Below are 27,828 nucleotides of genomic sequence, written 5' to 3'. Positions count from 1 at the left end.
ACTGAAGAAAAAGATCTCACACACGTGATGTATTTCAAGTAGCACAACTGCTTGTTATTTTATTGCAACAAAAATTGCACCAAGGCTAGAGAGAGAGAGAAACAAATAGGAAAAACAGAAAACATATTTACAAAGGAAAGCAAAGTGTCTACAAAATTGGTGAGGAGGCTTAAAGATGAGTAGTGGTATGGTGGTGAAGGAGCGGAATAAAAAAATAAAGAGCCAACGCTGACAGTACCATGTTGAAGTCAAGGCAGCTTGCAGTTGACTTGTGCAGTCAGATCGGGCACATCGGGGTGAGGCGACTACAGCACGGATACTGAGGATGTCCAACAGTTACTGCCGAGCATGAAGGAACGTATGATGGCACAGTGGAATTTCATGGGCTCTTTTACTCTACAATGGTCAGCTTCTCACTTATTCATCATCTTGTAAGACAGCGAGTGACAGATCCATAAACATTTCAGTCCAGTGTTTCCCCCAGGATATATATTTGGTTTTTTTTCTGCTGGGGTGGAAAGGCCTCTGAAACAGCATTTGGGCCTCTCGTGACATTAGCCCTCCATCAACACTAACTCTCTCAAGGCAATAAGAGTCCCTTCAGTGGCCAGAAGAAACACTTTCAGTCTGTGATCCCTCTTTGCAGATCAAACAGCATGCTGCTGCAAGGCTGAGCTGCTACTGGTGGCTTTTGTGACTGGCATGTATAGAAAGTTGGATCAGTTTCATAAAAATAAGACAAAACGTAAAACAGTCGGATCCACTAAGTAGCAGATCGTGCACCCTGGTCCCTCTCCAGTACAGACTGGAGACAAAAGGTTTTTGGTATGGCAATCACACATCCGATACACAAATCAACACAACTATCCACAATTCTGCACGTGTAAACGTGGCAAATGTTAAACAGCTCTGCCAATAGCGTTTAAGGCACTATTTGTTACCAACGGTGAAGGCCACTAGCTCGTTCCGCCTCATTTGCTTGCTCCCATTATTATTTTATGGCACATGGTTGCAAATACTGCAAAAAAAAGCATTCATACGGAACAATCACTGGCACGTTTTCGTCACTTCCGCACTCGACCAATCACTGATGAAATGGCACAAAGCAATGCAACGTGTTGGGTTGTGTTGGACAGAGGCATCGGGTTATAACACTGTGATTCCAGAAGCTCCCTAATTCTTACAGGTGACAATGGAAACTATGACATCAGTCGTGTAAAGTCTTAGAAAGGCACCCGAGAACAAGGTGAGGTTGAGTGTTTTGTTTTTTGCTCATTTGTCGCAACACTAACAGTGATGGAAACAAATATCACAGGCCTCTTTTCTACTGGTGTCATCGATAAAGGGGAAGAAACACAACTAGAATACATAAGACATTTCAAAAATGATTGGTGAAAAGTCACGTTGACAAAGAATTGGCCCCTCGCCTCTCGTAAAGGCCAAAAGACACTGTTCGTTCGTGGTTAAGGCTTTTCAATATTGCAAACTCTGTCTAACGGCGCCGACAGAGAGGTTCCATCCACAATAACCACAGGCTGAAGAGCTTCAGAGCGAACTGTTAGTGTGAAACCTACACTCTGCTGCTCTCCTGCAGGCTTTACCCTCAGATCTGCAACACGAGCTCGGCATCTGCCGCAGTTCATGCACTCAGAAAGAAAAGGGTTGTCTTAGATACAGTTTTTTCATCTTGGTAGTTGAAGATTTTATGGCGCTACCTCTGAACAATGTCACTAATCTCTTTGACGGAGGACAGCAGCTTGCTGAAGTCCTGCTGGGCGTTGGCGCCCCCTGTGGCGGTGGGGCAGATCTGCAGCTCGCGCAGGCTGTTCTCCAGCTTGTTGATGGCCTCGCGGAAGGCGAACTTGTTCCTCATCTGCTGTATGGAGTCGACGTAGCTCACGCAGTACTTGGACAGGTTCTTGCCGGCCTCCAGCACGGCACTGTGGCTGCCCGTCTGCTCCGAGTTGCGGCAAATGGCAGCGCGGAGCAGCTCGGTGCCTTCCAGCACCATCTTGCGCGTCACGGCCGAGTTCGGGGTGCGCTCGGCGGCCTGGCGGGGAGCCGTCTTGCGGAGGGAGCGTCGGGTGTTCACCAAGGGGATGAAAGCAGTGGGCGAGCTCAGGTCGCCCGGGGAGGTGAGGGAGGAAGAGAAGCCTCCTAGGCTCTGGCTGGAGAGGGAGGTGGTCACTGAAGGGGAGGAGGCGGAGGTCTTTAACGGTTGAGGTTTGGAGGTGGAGCCCAGGGGCAGCTTCTTGGAGCCCTCACTGAGGGATGAGCGGGCTTGGTCACTGGCAGTGGTTGTGTGGTGGGGCTCTGAGAGAGAGGGGAGGCCCTTAGCTTTGATCTCTGAGGTGGTGGATGAGGGAGAGGGGAGTTCTTGAGTGGGGCTGCGGGAAATCTTGCCCGTTTTGGCATTGGTGGGCGGCGGAGGTGGGGCCGGCTTGGGTTTCTGTAACTTTCCTCTTTCCCTGACAGATGACGAGTCCACACCGTGCCTGTGTCTGCGGGCCCTGCACTCGTCTGCGGCGGCCCCTAGAGGAGGGAACACATTGGGCTTGAGAAGCTCGGCGTGGAGAGCGCTGGTCTTGGAGTTCTCCAGTCCCGGCAACCCTGGTCTCCGGACCACCTTAGGTGTTAATGCCTGGGTACTGGAACCAGGAGTAAGATCGGCGTCTCTGCCTAGGAAGGCAGAGGACACGTCTGATAAGGTGTTCAGACGCGGCGGGGGAGTGAGGGTACCCTTTCGAGGGGCTTGCTCGCCGGTTCTCTTGCGTGGCAGAGCTGGCTTGCCCCCGAAGGTGCCCGAGTCAAAGTGGCGCTGGCCGGGGTCTCGCGGCAGAGTTACCGACTTCCATTCAGTGCCATCTGAGCCAGACGGCATGCTGGAGGACCAAAGGAAACGCTTCGAGTTAGACATGGATTCCTCCTCACCGGGCGGCGTTGTAGCCGCTTTCCCTCCGGGGCCAGGCACCGCAGGAGCGCCCTTCTTCCTGGGAAACAAAGGTCCCGGGTAGGTAGGGGCCCCGTTGGTGATGCCCCCCGCCCCGTTATTGTTACTCAGGAACTTCGCGGAGTCGAGGCCATGCGTGATGTCATTAATGGCCAAAGATGCACCGTTGTTAAAGCCGTCGTTGTCTCGGAGATCTGGAGTCACGCCCCTCCTGTCAGGGTGGATGTCCATCTCTCTGAAGGAGGAGCTGCGCTTGGGTGGAGCGGGAGCATTCTTTTTCTTCTTCTTTATGAGACTGAGAAAGCCACTGCCTCGTGTCTTGTCCTTGTCTTTGGGTATCAAGCGGTCGTCCTCATTCAGGTTACTGTCCAGGGGAGCGCGCTCTTTCCTGGGGAGCATGGGTGACGACACAGCTACCTCTGGCTCCAATGGGTCTGAGGAAGTGCCCAAAAAGAAGCAGGAGATCATCAGTTATAAAGAAGAACACAATACTTTTACCAATCAAACTAAAATTACATAACACTTGGTACTGAACAAGAAGTTGCAGCAACAAGGGCAAGAGGTGCAGTGGGTGTGATTGTGTCTCACCTGGACTGTCTCCATCCCGGTTATCCATGTTTTTGCGTAGACTTCTGGTTTTGGTGGGCAGCTCTGGAGCCTGCTGGATGGGACCTAATGTTGCCTTCTTCCCTTTCTTGCCGAGTTCCTTTTCCACCTCTGTCAGTAAAGATACAGTTGAGATTCAACCTACCTTTTCACATCTTAATAGCGAAGACAATACAACCATTACAAGAGGGTAGTTGTGTGGAGATTTAAAAGTAACGCCCACGAGTGAAGGTGCTTTGGATATCAAAGAAAGCAGAACTGACCATCTGAGATGCTTGACTCCTGGAACATGGTCTCGAAGGCTTGGTGCGTTTCAGCAAAAGACGGACGTTCTGAGGGGTTCCACCTCCAACCTGACAGGAAGACAAACAAAAATAAGGATTAAAAAGGTCTAGAGTGGAGTGCTTCTAATCGTATCCTGGATTGATCAGTTTGGCTACTCACAGTCCCTCATGAGCTCGTAGACCTTCTCGGGGCAGCCCTCTGGTCGGTCCATGCGGTAGTCCTTCTCCAGCAGCTCGTACACCTGGGACAGGTCGATGCCGGGGTAGGGAGACATGCCGTAGGTGGCGATCTCCCACAGCAGCACACCAAATGCTGGAGATGTAGGCACAAGACAGCTAGTTGTGCTATTTATGTAACAATCAACAACAGAAACATGTCAAGAGCTAAATGACTGGAATGTAAAGCCACGGGAACAAGTGTTTTCCCTTGTTGAAAAGGAACCTGAAGAAAGAAATGAGATTATTCAAGCAGGGACATTGGGAATACATTTTAGCATTTAGCCATGACATCAAACTTACCCCAGACATCAGATTTAATAGAGAACTTGTTGTAGGCCAGACTCTCTGGAGCGGTCCACTTGATGGGGAACTTGGCCCCAGCATGAGCCGTGTAGGTGTCTCCAGTCATCAGCCGGCTCAGGCCGAAGTCTGCGACCTTCACCAGGTGGTTCTCCCCGACAAGACAGTTACGGGCAGCCAAGTCCCTGCAGGAGGAGAATGAGTGAGGAACAGGAGGCCGTGGTGGAATCCGGACTTTATAAAACACGTAGCAGTAAACTATTTAAAAATAAATGCATAAGCTGACTTGAACATATAGCCATTGGTAAGACAAAATAAAGACGAAGAAAGAAAAAAACACCAATAGTACGTCTTGTTACAACATCCACTGCAGTGTTGGATTTCTACAGATGTTTGTGTGTGGCTCAGAGTCACAAGCTGAATCTTGTCAGGTTTAAAAATTAAAATGCAGTTTAGCAAATACAAAAGACATAAATCATCTCATTGCTTCTAAGGTACCTTGTTAAACGTGCCAGAACAAACGAGCTATCTAACAGTGTGATGTAAGTCAAGAAAAGAGTCATTGAGGTTTAAGGATAAAGAAGATGTTTTCTTTAGTATTTGAGCAGCTCTGACTGAGACCACAATCCTGATGACGGGTAAGCAGGCTGCCTGACAAACCTTTGACAATGAAACCTGAACTCAATTTACTCAGATTCACTCCTATGCGACCTCTTTTGATTTAATTTAGGCTGGAAAAGGGAAGAGTGAGGTCCCCGACACCCACCTGTGTATGAAGTTTTTTTTCTCCAGGTACTCCATAGCAGAGGAGATCTGTGTGGCCATGTGGAGCAGCACCACTGCATTGACCTCCTCTCTGTTGCACTCCCTCAGGTAGTCCAGTAGGTTCCCGTGGGTCATGAACTCTGTGATGATGTAGAACGGTGGCTCCCGTGTGCATACACCTGCCAAGGAAACAAGTTAGTAAAAAAAACACACATCTATATTCACTGTATGTTGTATGTAGCATGAAAATATACTGCTGCACTGAACTCTAAACTATTTAACCTGCAAACATGAGTACAACAGCAAAAGATCCTGGTTAATAGTTCTTCTGAGACTAAAAAAAATCCTCTATTGAAACGCAGGTTATACGATATAGATACAAGTTAACATACCTAACAGTTGTACCAGGTTGGGGTGTTTGATCTCTTTCATGACAGCGGCCTCCTTAAGAAACTCCTCCACCTCCATTGTATCCTCCTGGACAGTTATCGGCAAAAAAAGTGAGCAAAACCAAAGGCCGGTTGCAGTTGCATCCATACAACACCAGGTGGTAGCATTATTCAGCCAAATTACAGATTAACAGCTGACAAAGTGTTGATATGTGACTATAGTAGGTGGACTAGAAATACGGCCTTTTCTCATAATGTCAAATGAGCTCGTAAATCCATTTATATCTACTATTACCTTTAGTGTCTTGACAGCCACGGTGAGGTTGTACTTCTTCCAAACGCCCTCGTACACCTCCCCGTACTGGCCCCCTCCCAGCTTGTGCTTCATGGTAATGTCGGTGCGCTCCATCTCCCACTTATCGTAGTTGGGAGAAACCCCGTAGATGGTGGGCTTGTTGCGCTTCGGCGCCGGGTAGTGCAGCGTGGTGATGAGGCCGTCGGACACCGTGGAGTGGTGGTGCACCAGCTCCGCCAGCGTGTTGAAGCGGCTCTCCGACGAGACGTACAGCTGGAGGAGAAAGAGATTCTACATTTGAGTAGATGTACACGAGAGGTCAGTTTAGTTTAGGATATTGACAGACTTTTTTTTTTAGCAACTAACACTTATTTCCTAAACCAGATATCTGCCATAGTTTGGGATTAAGACAAGATCAATTATTTTCATCTCAGTAAAGTCTTGACAAAACAAACATTTTCCTCATAAAGAACCATCTTAAACCATTCAAAACTCACAAGGCAGGAAGCTGGTGGAGGGAAGGATATTGGTCAGGGCTCAGTGGACACAGTCTTTTCCATTGTCCAAGTCTTACATAACCCTAAAAATGATTTTCTCTACAATCTGCACTGTGCATTTCTTTACTGGTGAACAAGCTCTTTGAGCGAGCTGAAGGCATGGGGAGGACAAATGGAAAAGAGGATTTAATGGTCGGTTGGCTGCTCTACTGGCTTAAACATTGACCGTTTACTAAATTAAAGGGAAAAATCAGCTTGGCCGACATGTAAACCGTAGTTATTCAGAGCAGTATTAATCACAGAGTCAGTGCGAAACAAAGCTGCTGCTCGGGGGAGTACTGAGGTAATCCTAAATTATTGGAGAAGTCTATCATACCAGACTCTTGAGTTGTAGCTCAGTGGGAGGATGGAAAACAATATGAGATGGGGAACCGGGTGTCTGTGTGTGCGTGCATGCGTGTGTGTTCGTGCATACTTGGCTTCATCTGTCTGTGCTAATGCATGTCTTAGCATGGGCGTCAGTGTCTGGCTGGCCTTCGCGTCTGCTGGCCATGAGCAGCACAGCGGTGGTTAGAGGCATTCTTGTCATAGCTTGCGTTCCTCGAGCTAGCTCACCTCTCTGCATCACCGACGGGACGGTGACACGGCCAGAATGGCAGCAGCTTCGCTTTTAACACAGCAATTTGGGGGAATCCCACAGAAGAAATTCAGCTGTACATACAAATACGCCCGACACTTTTTTTTGTTAGCATCAGGATAGGGTACCCTGGACCTTATTAAAAATACCATAATCGTGCGCACCAGACACCCTTCCCTCTTTCCTTCCCTAATCACACCTTTATCATCAAGTAGACAGAAGTTGATCTTGGCGTGTGTGTGTGTGTGTGTCCTGATAACTACCTTGCCGTCAGACGCAGTGTTAATCCTGTAATGGTAGACTCTCCCCTCGTACCGCAGAGAAATGGACCTCTGGCCGGGGCTGCTCTCGCTCTCCCGCACCAGAAAGCTCCCGTTGATGCCCGAGCTGAGCAGGTACTCCGCGGCGTTGCGTGACACGGGCCCATGGTACCAGCTGTGCTTCTCCAGGCTGTTGACCGGGGTGATGTAGTTGGATGGCACCCAACCCTGGCCATTCTTGGTCTGTGCCTCGCACCACTCGCCGTTGTGGTTGTAACCCAGCACACGTAGCTTCTCCCCTAGTCAACATGCGAGATTAGTTTTTTAATTATCAATGAAGTAACTTGTTGGCTGCATACTCATATGTTTATGGTTACAACTCACTCCTGTGATCTCAGAGAGAAAATTTGCAGGAATTCACTGTATCTAATCTTTTCCACCAGTCATTTGTGACCCTGACTAAAGAAATGCACTTCTCTACATTAGTTGAGATGGAACAGAAAACAAACTTTAAATTAGCTGAAATTAGTTATTTATTTGGCAAATGTTCCCGTAAAGTAAAATCAACCTTTTCTGAGAAACTATTCGTATTAGAATGAAGTGGAAAGTATCGTTGAACATGACACTTTCTTGTTTATTCCGGTGCATGTGTTCCTCTCCTTCCTTCCTCTGTTTGTCGGTGCGATTCATCCGCGGTATTGTTTTATTGTCGGTTCAGAAGAAAAATAACATGTGTGAGACCATCGTCAGGAAGTGAGAGTCAGACAGGGATGAAGACAGAGAGGGAAGGAGACAGGAAGTCAATAAGTAGATCCCCAGTAAGATTCATAACCTTATTGAAACTCTCTCATCCCTTTTTTTTTTGTCATTTCCAACATCCACCAATTGTGGCAGTTGTCAAAAATGTAAAAATCCATTAAATAATTACCGATATATTGATTCAAAATGTCGTTCAAAAATCGTTCCTAGTTGAGCACAAACTACTCCATATAAACTAACCTTTAGTGATGCTGAGTGTGTTGTCACCACTGGCCACGAAATCATAGAGTGCGACAAACAGGTTGGGGTCATTCTCGCTGGGTCCGGCCAACAGGTTCTCTTTGGAGTTCCAGCGGGCCGCTTCGGTCAGACCCTGACTCTCAAAGTCTGGTCTCTGGAGAGCTTCTGAAAAAACAAAAGAGAACACGTGCAGTCAGATAAAACTGTGAGGGAAAACATGAAACAATGCGATGCTGGAGGGGAGAGCTGTCACCGTTTGTTTGCTATGCAGAAGCACCGGGAGGCGGTTTTCCCATACAGTTCTACACAAGTAGGATGATTCAGCAACAATGTCAACTGCCGCCTGACCATGTGTCATTTAAATTCCTCTATATGTCCTTCAACTGGGCTCCAACAAGCAGGTCATCAGCTGTGATCCCAACACGGGATTAGAGTACAAAAGCTGATCATGTGACCAACTCTGTCCACGCCGTCTTTTTAACTTTTCATTTCCTGGATTATCCCTCATCATCAGACCGTGAATCTTCACTGTAACTGTGAAATGGATGTGCTTGCACTCACAGGTAATGAGCCTGGGTTAATTACAGACACATCTGGAATTATAGCAATTTTAGAGCAGTAAAGCGGACGTCTAAAATGTGGAAAATGGAAGAAATGACGTGAACGGACGACAATTGTGTTTATGGGGAAGGGAGAAAACAGAGGAGTGAAGTGAAGAGAGATTTTATAACTGCTGTTTGGCCTAAACGTGAGCTTTATTGTGTGGCTTGCTCAGCTGTTGTCACACATGTTTTAGAGGCATCTTATATTTCATCCCCCCAGCTCACAACACCCACATCCCTCCAACAGAGACAACAGGCTACAGCTGCACGAGGTTTTCACCTTCCACTGAGAATTTCACACTGTGGAAGACACGAGGAGGAGGAGGCTACGTTTCAAATCACTTAATAAGAAAACAGCAACAGCACATAGTACACAGGGCCATTAGCAAACCAACCAAACGCATTCCAACTCTCCACGATGACTACGACTGGAAAATTGGATTCAACTGATGATGTCACAAAGACACGTCATTTTCAAGGCTGTTCTTGTGAAAATGTGATATTTTAGAGATTCAAGCTTCTCATCACATGGTGGAAAGCACTGGAGAAAAGTCCACAGTTGCTAAATGTAGCACAGAAAAGAGACAGATCTGCATTGTGTTTCTGCAAAACAATAAGGAGATCACCCGATGTGTCTTTTACAGACATGTAGAAGGAGTGCTAATAAGCTCTGTCTGGTCTTAAAGACTCAGCTCACCCGAAACCCATTTACTGTACCACAGCACAACTGTGATGTATTCACAATTTAAGGATTATTACCTTGACATGGGGATAAGGACGATGTGCTTGAAGTAAAGGCACAGCTGAATATGTGGGAAACATAGCAGCGGCTGAATGGAAGAGCAACATGTACCTCTCTGGTTGCTTTAGGCTGTAAGCAGCTACGGGTACACTCAGGGTGAGTCTATTTGTAAAGCTTTCGTCAACAAGGTAATTCAGGTTAAATTGAATTACATTGCAGCCACAGTGATGTTCAAGATAATAAGTGGTCCCAAGTTTAACTTAATGAAATGCAGTGGCAAACAGAAAAAGGATAAAAACTGAGGTTTGGATCAGATCTCAAGTTTGATCCAGATATGTGCTCGTCCACGTTTAGTTGTGACAGTCAGCAGACGTGTCCCAGACAATCTGACCAACCCCAGAGTTTGATCTGAGAAGTGGGAGTGATGGGATCGACTCCTCTGGTCTTGATGCTCCTGGATGATTAAGTCCACAGCGTGCACCGTTATTGTATGTGAACTCATACAACAATCAATACAACACAATTCTTTATTGCTGCGTTCTATAGGTTGTCAAAATGAATGTTAAAAATCTCCAAATAAACCTACAGCGTCACAGTCAATGATGGACAGCAGTCAAACTCCAGCAGCCGCAGGACTCGACTGAAGAGCACCATATTCAAAAGAAAGTCATTTCCCACGAGACGTCTGATTGCACTGGACAGAATTATTAAACTAAATGGAAACTCCTCCTCCTTCCTGGAACTCGCTGCACTGTTATCTCAGTCGAGCCAAGTTTAAAAACAAAATCATAAAACCAGATTGTGATTGATGTTGAAATCATTTAAAATACATTTCCTGTCAAAGACTAGATGTTTAATGAAGATAAATTCAGTGTGTTAAAAACATTCTTTGTGACAGACGGGAATGATATGAAATATGATCGATTTAGTTTCGTCCAGAAGTGTGCTTCTAAGAGGTGATGTGTAACCCTGAGTGTGTTCATGTTATTGTGTCCAACCCAGCTGGAGGAGCTTTGGAGTCACGGTTGGAGAAGATGTGCGTTTGCGAGTTTCCTCAAAGAAAGAAGTAAACAAAGAATTTGTAGCATGCGAGACTAACGAGTATTAACCCCTACGGAGGTAAACAGAACATATGTGGCCCAAAGCCGGTCACATGACAGTGTTGACAACAGGCGGGTATCAAGTGTGTTTGGAGGCTAATGAAGGACTTTCACACGACCTCATCTGCAAAAGTTAGACCCGCCAGCCTGAGCACGCTTAAGACAATCAAGGCCAAATAGGGAGCTACTTAAGGTCACAAACCTGCCATTTTGGCTGTGAAAATGCGCCGAATTCAATTTCATCTGGAGCATACTGCCAAGCTCAGATGCTCATATTTAGGTGAGTTACAATGCTAAAAAGAGGCTTGTTGCATTTGGAGCAACAAGCATGGGTATTCCCCTAAGCGACTGTACATCCAATAGTTCAGAAACAAAGAATTTAGGCTTAGGCTGAGGCCAGAGATCACGAAAGATAGAAAGAGCTCCACGAGGCGAGATGCAGAGCTGAGAGCCAGCAGGACATACCATGTGTCCAGAGTCTGGCCCGGCCATAAAGTGTGTGGGCAGCGCATTCGAGCAGCCAATGCCACACATGTCCACTTCACAGGCCACACATACCACAGCTCTCTGTGAGAGGGCAACAGCACACTGACACATGGACCACGACAACACAGGCTCCAACGAGAGGAGAAAATAGAAGACGTCTGAAAGAGGAAACTACAAAGATGCACAACAGAATCTTTCCTTTGGTTCCACTTGGTCCTGGTAAGCAGGAGAGTCTTGCTCGTTTTGATCACAGTCATCTTACATTTTCTCATTGACACCTTGGATGGAAAAACAAAAGGTAACTAACTACCTGGCTCAATTGAAACCAGCAGCAGTCTGGGTCCAAATCCATGATCTTATTTGTGGTCCTCAGCTGGCCATAGTCCTTAACCTAGTGATGAGATTCACATCTCTCATATTTCTCTTGCATCACCTGTCATCACCTGAGTGGGAGATGGTGGCGAACAAGATGAACTTCTTCAGATCATACATCTGATGAAGTTCTTTCCACTGTGGGAGATATTACGTTATTGACATGATGTTCAGACCAGAGCCCAGTGCAGGAGAGCAGGGAAAACCAGGTGGTTAGAAGGCAACTACAAATTGGAAGAATGACTGTTTTCATCATTTAGAATAACAACAGGATGCCATACAATATTCATATTGCATTCCCCCTGCTGTTATGCTCATAAACTATCTTCAGTCTAATGATAATAATCAAAAAAGAACATCTCAGCATGAGATTCGATGTGCCTCGTACCATATGGTCTGGAAATTAGAGACTCTTTATCACTGTCAGTGGGGAGCGTACCAGGACTATTAACTCTATTAAATCATTTGGTTGCACAATATCTGGCCCACATAAGACTCCACCGAGTCTTCCATTGCCAATCAATTACTATGTTGATCGTGTACAGACTCGATGTGCCCTGGATTTCTCCAAATTGCCTTGTGCAACTTTTTAGACATCACAGGCAAATCAATTACCCACTTCAACTGTGACCAGCGCTGTGTAATTAGAAGTAATGGAAAAGAGGTAATCGCTAGTCTGCTAAGACCACAAAGAGTGAGTGAAATATATAGATCCACGTTATCTAAATCTGTTACAGACGCGAAGACCAAGATGTGCCGGAACACAGAGACGCGAAAAGGAGCAGAGACTGAGATTAGATCCCCTCCGCTCATAAACAAGAGTTAAGTGGGACACGAGCAGGAGTCAGATTTCCTTGTATTCTTTTTCCACTTCTTTCCTCTTCAGCTAGCCAGTGTGTCTGGCTTCCCTCACCCTCCCCTGTGCTCACTCTCTGCTTCCCCCTCCCCATTCTTGTGTTTCCACACAACTGTGTTACACTGGGATATATCATCTTTTATCCTTCCCACTGTGTCTCCTAAAGGCCCTGCTTTCTTTTTTTCTTCCGTTGTGACATCCGTACTTACATTTTTGTTTATATTTCTACAAAGTAAAACTTTTAAAATCACGGCTCGAGGCTAAAAGACGGGACGACAGCAAAGTATTCTTACCTTCCAAGTAACAGCTGGAGGAGGACGAGAGGCCTTTCTTAGATTTACACCCCACCAATTTCAGGCAAATCTCCAACATTTTCATTTGCTTTCTTTCCCTTCCCGCTTGAAAATGTTGTTTGCTTGTTCAAAATCAGACGTCCCTTCGAACGTTTCCCCCTCTACATGTGTCCAACAGGAGAAAAGTTCAAACGCAAGACAAAAACTGACAAAAGGAGAAGCGGCACCGAGCCAGAGTAGGTTTTGAAATGTACTGCTTCTCTTTTCCTCAGTCCTCCCAGCTGCTGTAAATCCTCTTTTTCCTCCTCCCGAAACAGGAAAAAGCAGAGTCCGCTGTCCGGCAAAAGTCTATCAACTTTCTCTTCTGAGCGTCTCCATGTTTTTTTTCTTCTCTCCCCCCCTTTTGCTCTTGGGGTTTTGGTTAGCTCCACTTCTGTAAGACACACCGACGATCCAAAAAGGCGCAGGTTTTGGTCCAAAGAGCTTGTTAGACCTGCAGATGTGTCAGAGGAGTGGGCAGTAGGGCGGTCTGAGCGGTGGCCATTCCTCTCTCCGGTCCTGAGCGAGTGTGTATCCGAGGCACTGGGACTACTCGTGCTGCAGCTGCCAACAAAGGGCCTCTTTCAGGCTCAGCCTGCTGCACTCAATGACATCAGCTGAGCCCTCCCACCTTCAGCAGCAAGCACACAATGAGAGGGAGAGACCGCTACCACACACACAAGCACTCACCGGGAAGAGCACAAACACCATCACCCAAAAATTCACGCCGACATATGAGAGAAAAGCTGCGCGTGAGACCGAAGCTTTGATTGAAGTTTGGCTTCAGTCGAGGCCTTAAACGGCTCTTCCTTCCTTCTGTTGGGAGTCATGAGATGATTACAAGAAGCTCCTCCTCCAACTTTTAAACCCCCCTCCCCCCTCTCACTGTCTTTCTGCCTCCCTCTCTTCTTTTTGACCATGCCCCCCCCCCCCCCCCCCTCTCTATTCTGAAATGTTTACAGGTTGAGGAGTTAAAGACAAAGCTAAAGCTCTCAATGAAGCGCAGCTGACAAAGTACAACCTTCAGCTTTCTCCTCTGGACTTCACACACACCACTAAAACGAGGAACAAAGTTAGCAACATATTTGGACTCATCAAGTTGAGAACATTTATGTTTTGATCTTCAGAGAAACATTGTCTGACCGTGTGACTTTAGACAGCGGCATTGGTTTCGCCATATCTGGAAGGAATCGTTGGCAGAAGCGAAGCGGTCTTGCGAAACACAACTTTAACAAAAACAAACTCTTTTCTGTCTTTTCTCAGATTTAGTCATAAAAATAAGATAAACAGCTGTTCTTAGAAATACGTCAAGAAATGTCAATGGCATCTTTCAATAAAAGCAATGTTTTGACTTCTGTGGCTTCTCCCAGTGCTTGATTCATCTCAACAATGCAAACGTCTGAGCTAAATCAAGGTGCACCTAATGTTCTCCAATACTTCCTTTTCTCTTCTGCTAGCCACAGCATACATCCCTCCTGCTCAAGTTGTGTTTAAAATTCTACTCAAATGTTTCTTCTCCCAGCCTTTGTTACAGGACAACACACTGACTAAATTGCAGTCAGCCATCTAAGACCGTCATTAACATCCATACAATTTAATGCAATTACAAAACAAATGCTGCATTTGTCAGACAGACTACTGAACCGTTTAATCATTCATGAAGCGTACTCTATTTTATTGCAGGATATTGCTGTGTTTCTGTTATTTTGTCCACGTGGGTTATATGTGCTAAAACACAAAAGCTTTAATCTACTGACTATGTCTGGCAAATATTCTTTTCCTTTAAATGACAAACATCACTTATAAGAAGCCCAGTGAAGAGGGTGATTACATAATGGTGGGAAGCCAGCTCCACGATGACACAAAGCAGTTAACTGGCCGACCTGGTGACTGGAATCCAATGATGGAGCAAAAGCGTTGACTAAAAAGATCCAAAGAAGGTACAATGAAGCTTTTTGTTTCCATCACAAAAACATAAAGCGAAAGCAGAGACATCGGAGTCTTTGTGTCTGCAGCTGCCGTAAAGAAACTTTATGTCAACCAGCAGGAATACTTTGCAAATATTGTTGGAAGACAAGAAGGTTATCTGGTCTACTTGGCCGGTAATACAAAGAGAGGAAAAGAGAACAATAAACAGATGTTTCTGAAGACAAAACTGATTCATGTGCAACATTTGAGACAAGGAGAAATATGATCTTATAATATGGTCATGTCTGTCCTACAAGAAGCAGGCAATTATTAGCTACATTTATGAGCAACTTTGCTAATGACTGGGAATGCATCATCAAGGGTTCATATAATGTGTGTTATTATGACTTCTGACAGTTGGAAAAGACCTTCAATTGTGAGAAAGCATAGTTCAGAAAAAGGTGCTCCGAAGTCGCCAAACTATTCCCCGACCAATAGCTGGCGGTTAAGATTTTCATTTTGAACTGGGAGGAATCCAAACTATACGTATTCTGAAATATGTCTCACTCAGTCGCTTCGCTAGTTGTGACCTCAATACTCTGAGCATCCAGTCACATGGCACCAGGCCCTGCATCAACGCTGCAGTGCTGGTATGGCAAACATTTGTTTCCTCTCATGCACCACCCCAAAACGCCAATTAAGAAGAAACGCAGGCTTCCTCAAAACTCTGAGAAAGGCCCATTAACTTACCGCAGGCACAGAGTGTTGGGGAGATGAGAGGATGAAGAGAAAAGGAGAGAGAGAGAGAGAGAGAGAGAGAGAGAGAGAGAGAGAGAGAGAGAGAGAGAGGCTATAAAAAAAAAAAAGGGAGGAGGAAAGAGGGGAAAAAAGGTTGCAGATGGAGAAACATGAAGCACATTGTTTGGAAGTGAGCTCATAGAAGAGTTGCTCGCTTGCGTTTTATAATCCGGGCCGTGTATGTTAACAGTTAGCTGACGTACATCCACTCATGGGATGGATTGTGGCCCTTTCCCTCTCATGTACACCTCTCCTGCTTTTCTGATTACGTTCTTCAAATCTGAGGCTGCAACGGTGTTTCGATTCAAACTATACTAGCGTTATAGCCTTTAGATAATGTTGGACATGAATCCATATTTTCCATGTCCCAGAATCATGTGGTGTTGCACATTAATAAACAGCTCGATTTAGCCATGCAGGCTGATTTTCATCTGCAGTCCCTTGCAAGTCCCAACTATCAATTATGAACCCGGGGCATTACTTTTACACTTAATACTTTTATTAAAACCAGAAATCACTGAGCTATAATTAACCTCAATAATTCATACCATTACATGATCAACTACTACCGACATCTGCCAAGAACATTCTGACATGTGCATCATTAATTAATACGAGGATATTGTCTTTAAATGATACAATATTGCAATAATATTTGAGGACTGCTTGGTTTCTGTGCTACCAACTCCGAGGGCGAGGGCGCACGCACGCACGCGCACACGCACACGCACACGCACACGCACACGCACACGCACACGCACACACACACACACACACACACACACACACACACACACACACACACACACACACACACACACACACATCCAAGTCATGGAACAGGAGTCATTCCACTTTTAAACAGAGCAAGCTTAATTACAGAGGAGGACAAGGGTGGGAGACAAACCGGCGAAGGTTCCTAATAGTCATTCTTCACATGGTTCATCATTCCACTGCATTAGCTAACCCAGCAGTCACAGCAATAGTAACAGCCAAGTGTACTTAAATATCAGACACACAAGAAGCAGGTATGTATGTGGTGTATGGATGAACGTGTGTGTGTGTGTGTGTGTGTGTGTGTGTGTGTGTGTGTTTACTCAGGGCCCGCTGGAGAATGCAGCCAGAGTGTCTGAGGCGTGCAGACCAGCACATGAGGTTAAGGGGTTTAGAGTTCCACATAATTCTCCACTTAGTATTGTCCACAGGGAGAGCGAACACTTCAGAACAAAACAGTGGCTGCTCTGGTTCAAGGTTAAGGCTCCAGCATCAGCCCGAGGTGGTAATAAACTTACCAATGTGGACAACGGGGGAAACTGAATAGTAAGTAAGCAAACTTGCCTTAAGCACATTACAATATCTGCTAAATCTTCTGATGTGCAGAAATCAACAATGTTTATGATGTTGATTCTCAGCCGGCGTGTTAGAAGCAAACAAACAGTGAGACTGACCCAGAGGTCATGAAACACATTTGATGATGCAATCCGCTATATGTGCATGCTCACTCACACACGCTCTCTCTCTCTCTCTCTCTCTCTCTCCAAATACTCGACCCATAAACAGTCGACTGTCTGCTCAGCTGTACAACCATCTTCAAGCCGGACGGGCGGAGATGGAGGGAGTCAAACCCGGCCGACCTATTGGAGCGCGACTGCAGGAACCATTTTGCCATGATGACAGAAACAAAAATAGGGCAACACAAACCAGGTGACTAAGCAGAACTCATTTCTCCACACGAGAGACCGCTCTGTAGGCCAAGACAAAACTACGTGGTGCCAGAAATATGCAAACCTACGGAGAAGAGAAATGTATGGATGCCAGCACAGAGTTACAATTTCATACTTTGAGCAAACAAGCGAGCCGGGTCAAATGCACACAACTAGTCATCACTTGTTGAGGGAGAAAATCCCCCCCCCCCTCAGCTAATCATCTGTGGAAATTAAGAAGGCAAAAGAGAGCCCAGACAAATGAGCTCTGCTCTGAAATAACAACCTGTGTGTGTAAAGAGGAGAGGGTGCTAATCCAGTCATCTTCAGAATTTGCCTAAACTAATCATTGTGGCCTAGAGTGCTGGAATAAAAGCTCAACTGCTTTTATATTCCATTGTTTTATGAGTGAGCAGACTAGGGGAGCCAAACTCTTTCAGGACGGGGGAGAGAGAAAGCAGAAAAGAAAAGTGTGTGTGTGTGTGTGTGTGTGTGTGTGTGTGTGTGTGTGTGTGTGTGTGTGTGTGTGTGTGTGTGTGTGTGTGTGTGTGTGTGTGTGTGTGTGTGTGTGTGTGTGTGTGTGTGTGTGCACGTATGAGTGGGAGGTTTGCACTTCTACAGTAATAGAAAGAGAAAGCCAGTATTTAAGCCTCGGCTAATACTTTGAGTCTAATTTATAAGTTCAATAGCATAAACCGATAATAAGAGCAGACAGAGAGGCTGCTTTTACTGACTATAAACCTTAAATGTTTTTGAGATGTTTTCTAGATGCCTGGGGAAAGACCACATTTGTCTGTATGCCCACTGGGGGGTAAAAACAGAAACAGATAGCATAGAAGAATGACTCAGGCTGCGAGGCTCTGGGGCTGCAGCAGCAGAGCTGCTTCGGTTCTTCGTCGTGTTTAAGTGGATCCAGATGCAGCGAGCGAAGCGGGCCTCCTCTTATAGCGCTATGAAGAGGAGCTTAACACAACACAAAGGGACAGGACAGCATAGCAGTACTGTACGGGCTGGACTGGTGAGGGGAGCACAAACCAACCAGAACATAATGGAGCCGGCCAAAAGATGCCGGAGTGGAAAGGATTTTGGGGCTTTCTCTAGAAGAAGACAAATGTGTCAAATCATGAACTTTAATCCTGTAATCTGCACGGGGAGGCTCTCTGACCAAGAGGGCCCATACATGGCCGACATTTTTTTCAAAAAAAGACAGAGCTGGCAAACTAGGTAGCAGGTTGTCTGCAGAGAAAACAACAGCTGTGTCTGGAGCTGGGGCTGCCTGCTCGGGCATGGAGCGGGGAACAAGGGGTGTTTTTTTCTGTGTGTGCGAGTGTGTGTGTGCGCGCGCTTGGACCCGGGTGGCAAAGAGCTGCCACTTTGCATTCCTAACCCAACTTTGAGCTTACACACACACATTACATACATAATGTGTGTGTACAACGGACAGATGACTAGCAAAGAGAAGAAAAAGGACATTTTAAGCAATTTAGAAGTATATCTAGAATATTGCAACTGATACATGGGTGGTCAAAACAGAAAAAGATGTTTCTGTAGATAATTATCTTCAGCCTCTCAGCCCAAGGTTTCATAACATTGTTGCAGACGCTGAAGGGAATCCAAAAAACAAAAAGCAGGGTGAGAGTCAATGACTCAACAGGACTGTTTGTCCTAACTCTAACCTAACATATACCGACACGCTTACACCTTCAATTGTTCTGTGCTAAACACTTTGTAGCTCATGTATACGGAAAAGCTTTGGTTTAAGCTTTAGTTTGAGCATTTGGGATTTTATTTCGTTTTCAAATAAAGTTCATTGCAAGTGGAAGATCATTTCTCAATCTTAGCATTTAGATGTTTTTTTGCAGCAATTTAATTCATTATAAATGCTTCCAAATGTTTTGTTATTTTTTATATATCATCAAACCAGAAAACAGGTATGGTGCACGGCTTTAGATTTTACAGACTAAAGAAGGACGGACATCCCTTCGTGAACATAATCTGTGTTTTTAACACAGTATATAATGATATATAGAGCAAACAAAGGGAAGCTAAATATCAACCATCCATAACATACAGAGAAGCTGATGCTTGCTACTTGTTCTGTGAAGTCTTGTATATTGTAATATTCTTTATGGCTCTATTGTTGTGTGCCGATTTACATTAATTTAGCCTCATTCTGTCTCTTGTTCTCATTGTCTATGACACTGTTCTGTGGTATGTAAAATCCATATGAAATAAAAAAAAAATAGAATGACAGCAAGACAATTAAATAGAGAGACAATGTCAAAAAGGAGAAAAAGACAAAAAGAGGAAAGAAGGGAGAAAAGAGGGAGGGAGGGGAGGGAATGGGATTGCACCAGTTATTTGAGGGAGGAATGCAAAAGAGGTCACATTCTTCACTCCACTGCTGTGGCTTGCCCTACGTTCAACTCTCTCGCTCTTTTTTTTCCCCTCGGTGTAAAATATGCATTATTACTCAACACACCTCTGGTGCAACAGATCAAACAGTAACACAAGCTCTTCACCAGAAAACAGAGTGGACCGGCTCGAGAGGCAAAGAGTACACAGAGAGGCTGTCGGCCGGTAATCTATTGGTGTGGTCACACTGACCTGGCGAGTTACTATGTTATACAATAGGTACTTTTCATTCAGGAATGTTGTCACAGAAGAAAGCAAAGCGGTGTGAATAATGACGTTACAATGGTTTCAGTTTCAGGGTCCTGGTGTTGTACATACGGGGGCTCACTGTCAGGCTTTCATGGTTTACTGGGACACTTGGGTAAAACTGAAATGTTATAAGCGTAGGTCGGATACCATAATGATTGTGCCTCGTCTCTGTAAACAGGACTATAATCAGACAAAATACATTAATCTGACTCTGGTTTTCTGTGGGAAACGGATCATATGTGTGTTTTGTACTATCTTGACTTAATCATTCAGACTATTTTAGATCTTGACTGTGCATTTGTCATGCTTTGTCTGACCAGAATTTAGGTCCCTGTGGACCCTGATTACAGGAGTTAAAAACAAGGAGCTTGTGAGACATGAACTACCTTGATTTATAAAAACAGCTGTTGTGACTGGCCATCAGCTAGGGTGGTAATAAAGAAGACTCTTTCCAGGTGGTCAAAACTTGATGAGAGGGGAAAAGACTTACTAATCAGCAAGGTGTCATCTGGCGAGGGACAAATGTGTCTCTCTCTGTCTCTCACACACACACACACACACACACACCACATTTGGCAGGCAAACTTGTCAGAATGCCATCACAAAACACCATCAAACCATTATCAAGGTTAAAAAGTAAACAGAGTAGATAAGGCAGAAGTCCTCTCACTTGAGTCACACAGGGTCTGTGTTTGTGTGAGTGTGTGTGTGTGTGTGTGTGTGTGTGTGTGTGTGTGTGTGTGTGTGTGTGTGCCCATTAGTCTGGAGACATGGCCAGCCACGGCTAAGGACAAGCCACCAGGGACCTAACAGCTGGCCTGAATGAGCATTACTATGAGGCGCCTGCTGCATGGGTATGTAGGTGTGTGTGTGTGTGTGTGTGTGTGTGTGTGTGTGTGTGTGTGTGTGTGTGCGTGTGCGTGTGCATGCACACACACACGAAACCCTTCCTGCTGTCTTCAGAATCCACAGGGATCATGGAAGGAGATTTAGTGTATAGACTGTATAGATTCCTCGAGTTCCAGCCAAGAAAGAGCCAGACAGACTGAAACTGAAATGGATTCACTTACTGCATAAACGCTGCACGCAGCTGCTGCAGAACACACACACACACACACACACACACACACACACACACACACACACACACACACCAAATGATATCACTAAAAGGCTACATGAGATGAGGGGTTTGACTGCCTAACATTGTCCCAAAATACAACTTTTAAAGTACATTAAACACTAAGGGTGCACCAATCCGTGTTTAATTGATAAGCAGTATGTGTCAGTGTGTGGAAGTGGCTGGGATCATTCTTTTATGTGTAAGGCAATGTCAGGCTTGACTTAAACACTGCTTTCCTAACTTTGTCAATAATGGTATCTGATACCAGATCGCCCCATTGTTGCAGAGAGTCGGTATCAGACCGATATCTGTATTAGAGCATCTCTATTGTCCACCATCACTGAGAAACTGAAGCCTCTCCATATTGAAATAGATTAAGAAACATGCAAGTCAAATGGCTTCTTATTTAGTTGCTCATGGACTGTGAACTGGTGTGCTGTGTTTTCCTGTTTTCTGCCCTGTACATACTGCTCCAGCACCCGATGACCCTGAATAGAAATGAGCAAATAGAGACAATGAACAAGCGGGGTGTCGTCTTCCTTCATCCCCACATTATAATGTGCCTTGAACATACTTGAAGCTCTGCCAGTCTAGCCTCCAGGCGTCAAACAGGGGGAAATTGAGGGGTGCAGCTTATGAGTAAGATGAGTCTTGTTGTGTCCGTACTGAAAGCGGTCCAAGCGAGAAGCAACATGCCAGAGGACCCGACATTTTCTGTAACCCAACTCATGTGGCTGATGACCATAGGTTGGTACTGTGCTCTTCTTGTTGTCTACAAACTAAAGCTGGCTGTCGTAAAGATTTGAGACAACGAGAGCAATCAGTGGCCAATCACACGCCAAAACCGCTGTTTGTAAAAACCCATACGCTGTCTCCAGCTGCTGTTGTTTTCCAGTAGTCCAGTAGTTTTAGGGGGATTTACAGCCTATTGTTTAAGCTTCATACAAAAGGCACAGTTTCATGAACAAAATTAATAAACAGCGGACTACAAACTCTTGCAAACCTGTATTGATGTGATGCATTCGGAGTTCAGAAGCTCGTCGCTTTGTTTGCATTAGAAGTTGAGGAACTGAAACTTTCTGTACTTTCTGAAAATTTCCTGAAAGGCGATATAGTTTAATTAATGGACTCCTTGCATGTCCAATCTACCAAACGTTTAAAAATACCTGTGACATATAAACGTGCAACCACGATCAGAGCCTATGACGCTTTGCATCCAACCACTCATGAACTCAAACGTGGCAGCCAATTCATTCCAATGAAAGATGCTCACGAGCAAATAAGTCCAAAAAAAAGTTATACTCGTCTACCACCATGTCTGACAATCACACAATCACATCAGTGTCTTTCTCTAGCTGAGCCCCAATCCACACACAGGATATTGCTCTTGGTGGCTTTTAAATCTGTATTGGATCAAACAGTTCATATTTGAATGATTTAATGACACACTTTGAATGTGTGTGCCTTCCTGTATCACCAGTAAAATGTCGGTGAGGGTTTTTTTAATATGATGTATCAACAGTACTAGTAGTTGCATTAGTAATACGGCACATATATGAAAGAGAGAACAGGAAATATACATATTTAAACCGAATACACACACAAAAGTAACAAAATAAATAAGCTGTAATTACACTGTGCCATCATGATCACAAAGGGAAATTATACATTTAATTAGAATAAATGATATTTATAAAAGTATTATTTTTGAATGGATATGGCATCTAGGGGACAATAGTCACCCCAAAAACACATTAACCCCATGAATAAAAGCGACCAACAGGAGGCAAATTTCCTTAAAACCATCAAATGTAGTAACAGCAACGACTAAGATAACTCAAAATCAGACGTATTACGATTCACTGTCCTTTGAACCCTCCAAGTCCCAAATCTGCTTTCCTCTTTCCTCAGTCAGCCTTCTTCCGGGCAGGGAAACAAATGCGATGCATCGTTCCTTTGTTGCATACTTTTACACAGCAATTCCACTTCCTGCATACTAAAATGAAGGGAGGAAGGAGGGAGGCGCATCCAAACGTCACCTTACTGAGTGTAATAACCACAGCAACCTCTGACTAAAGCAACGTTTATCCTGGTAGTAATCATGGTTACACAATGCTGCAATTATATTTATTTCAGTTAAATTACTTTTAACTGAAAATGGCAGCGGTTTGGCAGGGGAAAGCTGCAGGGGAAAGCTGCAGTATAAAGCGTAGATATAATAGATATAATGGATGGCTACTAAACTGTAAAATTGATGTCAATCTTTATAAATATGAGTGTCTGAAAATCAGCAATCACCACGGCTGAACACACATATCGTCAATCTTGGGCGTGTTGTTGTATCTACAAGTGAACGTAACACACAGGACCATATTAGAGGAGAAAGAAGTGATCAAGTACACTCTTCTGTTGTGCTCAGACCTGTTTCTTAAACAGGCGCGGTAACCTACTGCAGCTTGTAATCTAGTCCGTGGTTCATCTCGTTCCATAGTTAGTGAGATACTAACTTATCTGGAAATACAGTGTGTGAGTTATGGTCCCAGAAATGTATTACCCTGCTCCCTCATTATGGACTGTGCCAGAGAGCCGGTGAGATCATACCTCGGTGTACAGTACACAGAGATGCCAAGAGCAGAGACAGGTCCTCGCTTGCCCTCCGCTGCCTCCGTCTCTCTCTCTCACAGGCAGCTGCATGCCGAGGTCTGAACCCGCCCGCTGAGAAGCAGCATGGCGCTGGCTAAGCCTCGTGTTAACTAGCAGGGGGCTCAAAAAAACACATAGAGCAAGGAGGGCAATATCAACACATGACTCTACATCTATGACTCACATCCCCCTCTCAGAGTGTAACCTGCTCATCGCAGCAGGAAAGGGGAAAACAAGTACGTCCCGTGTCACTGACCCTTTGCCAAATTCGATCCATTTACCGGCAAATGCTTTCATCTGTTTTCCTGACCCTTCCTGTCCTGTCCCCCTCTGCGTTATGCAAGACTTAAGAGTCAGTGGAAAGTAGTTGCAGGCATCAAGTTCTTTTATTTCATGGATGAGAACGAGCCTCCCTCTACCTTGGTTGTATTGTGTGCGGCAATTCTGGGCAATAAATGAAGGTAAAAACCACCACGAAAGCACTTTCATGAGCCCAAACTAGTAAATATCAAACCATTGACGACGAAAACAAGAAGTGAAGTAACTGGCGATGTAACCGCCGGTTTCATTGTGTTATGATTGAAGCTACTAAAAGTCTGCTTTCTGGCATGCTTGCTTTAAATGCCGTCTTTTGACGGGGCGTTGGAAAGAACAGACACATTGCTTTATACGACCATGGATTAAAAGATACAACACATCCCCAGGTAAGACATCCATCGAAGCGTGACATGGAGGATATTGGGCCACTGCCTTGCAGAGCATGGTGAGGCTCGGTGCCAGCAGCATGCCAACCTTCCACAGAGGGAAAAGAGGCTCCTTGAGGAGGGCAGCGTGGGCGTGATGAGCTCACTCAGGCAGCGGCCATGTTTCAGGTGGGTCTGTGGCTACTATGGCCGTGTCCGATATCATTCACGAGCAATTTCGGGTATCCTTTTATCCGGCGGCTATCTAAACTTGCCTTGCATTTTGAACACAGCTGTTTTTGCTGCCACAATATCGCTTTGTAGTGCACACTACATACCACCCTGTGTACACACAGGAGGAGGCACTGCTGAGCTCTGCCACATCACAAAGCCTCCTTTACATCATAGATGCAGAGGCGTTTTTTTCTGGTTTCTGAGTTCTTCTCCATCGGTTCCTCCTTCAATGTAAGCTTAATAAGGGCAGGGCTCACCTTTTACTGTGTGCCCTATGCTTACAGCTGGAAGTGCATTACCATAATGCAACATTAATTTACAATGTTCCAATCTCTTAAGACCGCTCTCTATTATGAAACTACTTTGTTTGACAGTAGAATCGAATGTCACAAATACGAAACAACGCTGGACCCTTGTTGTTCATTTCTTCGTAACAAACAGATGGCTGTGAAACCTCCGACCACAGGATCAATACACTAACCTAATATACGTGCAGCAATATCAATACCAGTGCGTAACTCAAACCACTGTACGAGAAAGACACTATCCCGTTACATCCCTAAGGAATAGCTCACAACCCCACAATCTGCCTGTTATTTTATCACGACGTCTTCAATTTCATATCGACAAAGATTGCTAAGCTTGCATTTGTTTAAGGTAATGTCAAAATTCTTTGCATCTAAAACATCTTGTAGCTAAAAAAAACAACAACACTCAATTGGTCAAGTGGTCAAACAACAACAAAGACCAAACAATGAACCAATCAAAAAAGATTCCTTAAAAATACCATCTGTAGGGTCACCCTGTGTCGAAATGGATGGCAAAGAGTGGCTTTGTAAGATACTTTTAATATTGATGTGTGGAGATTTTGATTATAAGCACTTAAAATGTATTATTACAGTCTTTTATTCAGGTGTGCAAGCCACATTCTCTATGATGCTGTACATCTGTACAGTGCTGCGATTTCCAATTACATGCAACATCTTCTGCATGTTGGTTTCTTACAGTGAATAAAAAGGTACGCTGGTCAAACCAGTCTACTTGTTTTCTTTGTGTAATTGACTTTGTTGAAAAGTAATGCTGCAAACAGACTAAAGGAAGCACAAGACAGAAAGGTGTGTAGGTATTTGATCCATGGTCTGTTGGGGCATTTGATGACATTTCCCATTAAAACACATTTAAAGCACTAAGCAAACTGATAACAGCTGGACAAAAGAAATTTGACAACTGACCTTTTAAGGGTCTTAACAGAAATGTTTGTTCTTACCGTGCACAGCAAAAACATTACAGGGCTGTGTCCCATGGCGTGACGACTCTCTCCTTCCCCCCTTGATGAAGGCCGGCAGACTAGGTCTCCTCTGGTCCCCTACGAACTTCCCCGGCTGCTGCCCCATAAGGGCAGGGTGCCAGGCCGCAGCCGGGACTCTCCAAACCGGACTCAGTCGCTCACCGTCCAAAAGTTGGTCAGCAGGCGGGGACGGGATCGGGAGAAGACAGGGACCCCTTCTCCTGGCTCCGTCTGTCCTCTCCTGGAGTATGGGTGCTGCGGGTCAGCTGTGCAGATCCGGTTTACTCCAATACTTCTCAGTTTATCGGGCATTAATGGATCCTGAGTGCTTCAGACCTCAAAAAAGGGCATTTCAAAGTAATCTAGAGAGGGAGGAAAAAATAATAATCAAGAATCATTGATGATTTCATTAAGAGCGTACCAATGACTGTGGCTTACATGTACACTGCAAACAACACGCTCCCAACAGTGTAATAAAGTGCATGCTAGGGTTGATTACACTTTACAACTAATGCAGGAAACATTCTCAAATAAGTGTGATTGTTTGGTTTCTAACTGTCCTTCAACTTTGTTGTCAGTAACGTTACACCCACATCATAAAACCCCTATTTCCCTCTGTTATATCTGGGATGTTCACCCACTGAATTTCCTCTTTCTGATGCCAATCAAGCTCTATAAATGTCAAGCTAACACTGTTAAACCTCAGTACACTGCACACATGAATAGCAGGAAATGAACTGTCTACAGGAAACAACAACAAGGTGTTGAATAGAAAAATCAAACATCAAGAAAATGCAAAATCATCACTTTACTGCAGCAGTGCATTAACTAGTGTTATAGTAAAACCTATTGTCTACTGTGCAACTTTCTGCTTTAACAGCAGCAACGTCAAAAGCAACAAATCATCAGCAACAAGCATTAAAGTGACAATGACAGACTTGTAACACATATCCCCAAAACTTGCACCGTAGTTAGACATGTATGGAGTGGAAACTTACACAGAAACATGTATATTGTTGGTTAGCTGGAGACCACAAGCTAATGTTGAAGGTAGCCATGGAGGCTAACTAACGCTAGCTGGTGGTGGTGGTGTGCAGCGCCAGACCATTAAATGCACATCGAGCACTCAACAGTTGGTTCTCGCTTGGGTCGCTGCTAACACGTTGCTTATAACCGTCGGACAAGTGCACTGAAAAGTCTCACAAACACATGTCCGGACACCACAAGTGTTCTTATATTAGTACTCGGTTTGTTTCAAACTTCCGTATCCACTCTTCCCGTCTTGTGGAGTTTCTCCCCCTGTGGTACCCGGGGCTGAAAGCACTTCAATCAAGACGGTGACGGGAGATCGAGGAGACTCCTCCGGCCAGAGGCCGACGACTCGTTCCGGAAGTCCTTCCCTCCGCTTACACTCGCCGAGCTCTTCGTTGCCGTCCCCTCGGTTCGCGTACTTATTCATCGCTCTCACGTGAAAACCGGAGCAATAAACTTTGGCCGTGGAGCAGTTGTGTCGCTGGTGCCGCCATACTTCCATACGCAAGGTGGTTTACAGAAATATGTGGGTGGGGCGACGCGTGACGTCGCGTGCGTGCGTGGGCTAGTACCGGGGAGCAGAGCGAAGGTTTTATTCTGCTCAGAGATAAGTTGAAGAAAAACCAAACAAAACCGACTTTTTCTAACACTTTTCATTAAATGTGCTGGCTTGAGAGGTATGTAAGTTACAACATGATAGTGTTTCTACAAACGCTGTAAAGTACCGTGAGAGTTATTTTCCTAAGCTTTGTACACTGATAAAAAAATATATATATATATATAATTAAAATATAAATCCAGTGATAAATGCTTTGTGCCTCATCGCTTTCACTCGCCCAGTTCATCCACCATTTGATAGCAACAAGTCAGTGCTAACAGCCTAAATTAACAAAAAAATAAAGACGTACTGTGATTTATATTGTTACGAGGAAAAGATTGCATAGATGCATTAACTAAAAATCCCTTAATAAGACTTAAGTTGACAGACATTTGTTCCTTCATCATTCAACAAAACACACCACACTGAGAAGCACTGGAATTTATAGAAAATGTATTGCATA

The 27,828-nt window shown here is 44.8% G+C and overlaps 1 protein-coding gene across 4 annotated transcripts; it reads right to left on the bottom strand.

Moving 5' to 3' along the window:
- Positions 1-28: 28 nt before the first annotated feature.
- On the bottom strand, positions 29-27,292 carry abl1 (c-abl oncogene 1, non-receptor tyrosine kinase). 4 transcript variants are annotated; one of them, XM_079178765.1, is made up of 12 exons: positions 26,734-27,292; positions 25,715-26,097; positions 8,202-8,366; positions 7,206-7,501; positions 5,809-6,099; positions 5,517-5,601; positions 5,126-5,303; positions 4,360-4,544; positions 4,001-4,153; positions 3,820-3,909; positions 3,539-3,667; positions 29-3,384 (listed from the first exon to the last, which is right to left on the bottom strand). In XM_079178765.1, exons 2-12 carry the CDS (start codon positions 25,839-25,841, stop codon positions 1,712-1,714), a joined length of 3,372 nt encoding a protein of 1,123 aa, XP_079034891.1. In that variant the 5' UTR covers positions 25,842-26,097; positions 26,734-27,292; the 3' UTR covers positions 29-1,711. The 4 variants fall into 4 exon arrangements, with proteins under 4 accessions (XP_079034891.1, XP_079034892.1, XP_079034893.1 ...); XM_079178766.1 differs by lacking the exon at positions 26,734-27,292 and having other exon boundaries at positions 5,809-6,081; positions 25,715-26,035; XM_079178767.1 differs by lacking the exons at positions 25,715-26,097; positions 26,734-27,292 and adding an exon at positions 12,653-13,152.
- Positions 27,293-27,828: the final 536 nt, after the last annotated feature.

Source organism: Pholis gunnellus (assembly GCF_910591455.1).
Source record: "Pholis gunnellus genome assembly, chromosome: 18".
Taxonomy (NCBI): domain Eukaryota; kingdom Metazoa; phylum Chordata; class Actinopteri; order Perciformes; family Pholidae; genus Pholis; species Pholis gunnellus.
This window is presented reverse-complemented; position numbering and strand designations above follow the sequence as displayed.

What these genes read in the sequence shown, in the direction of transcription:
- abl1 (XM_079178765.1), bottom strand. Translation starts at nt 25,841, where the DNA reads ATGGGGCAGCAGCCGGGGAAGTTCGTAGGGGACCAGAGGAGACCTAGT. An exon ending in GGAGTCAAGCATCTCAGATG is followed by an intron (nt 3,668 to 3,819) that starts GTCAGTTCTGCT and finishes CTTTACTGACAG; the next exon opens with AGGTGGAAAAGGAACTCGGC. An exon ending in CCGGGATGGAGACAGTCCAG is followed by an intron (nt 3,385 to 3,538) that starts GTGAGACACAAT and finishes GCACTTCCTCAG; the next exon opens with ACCCATTGGAGCCAGAGGTA.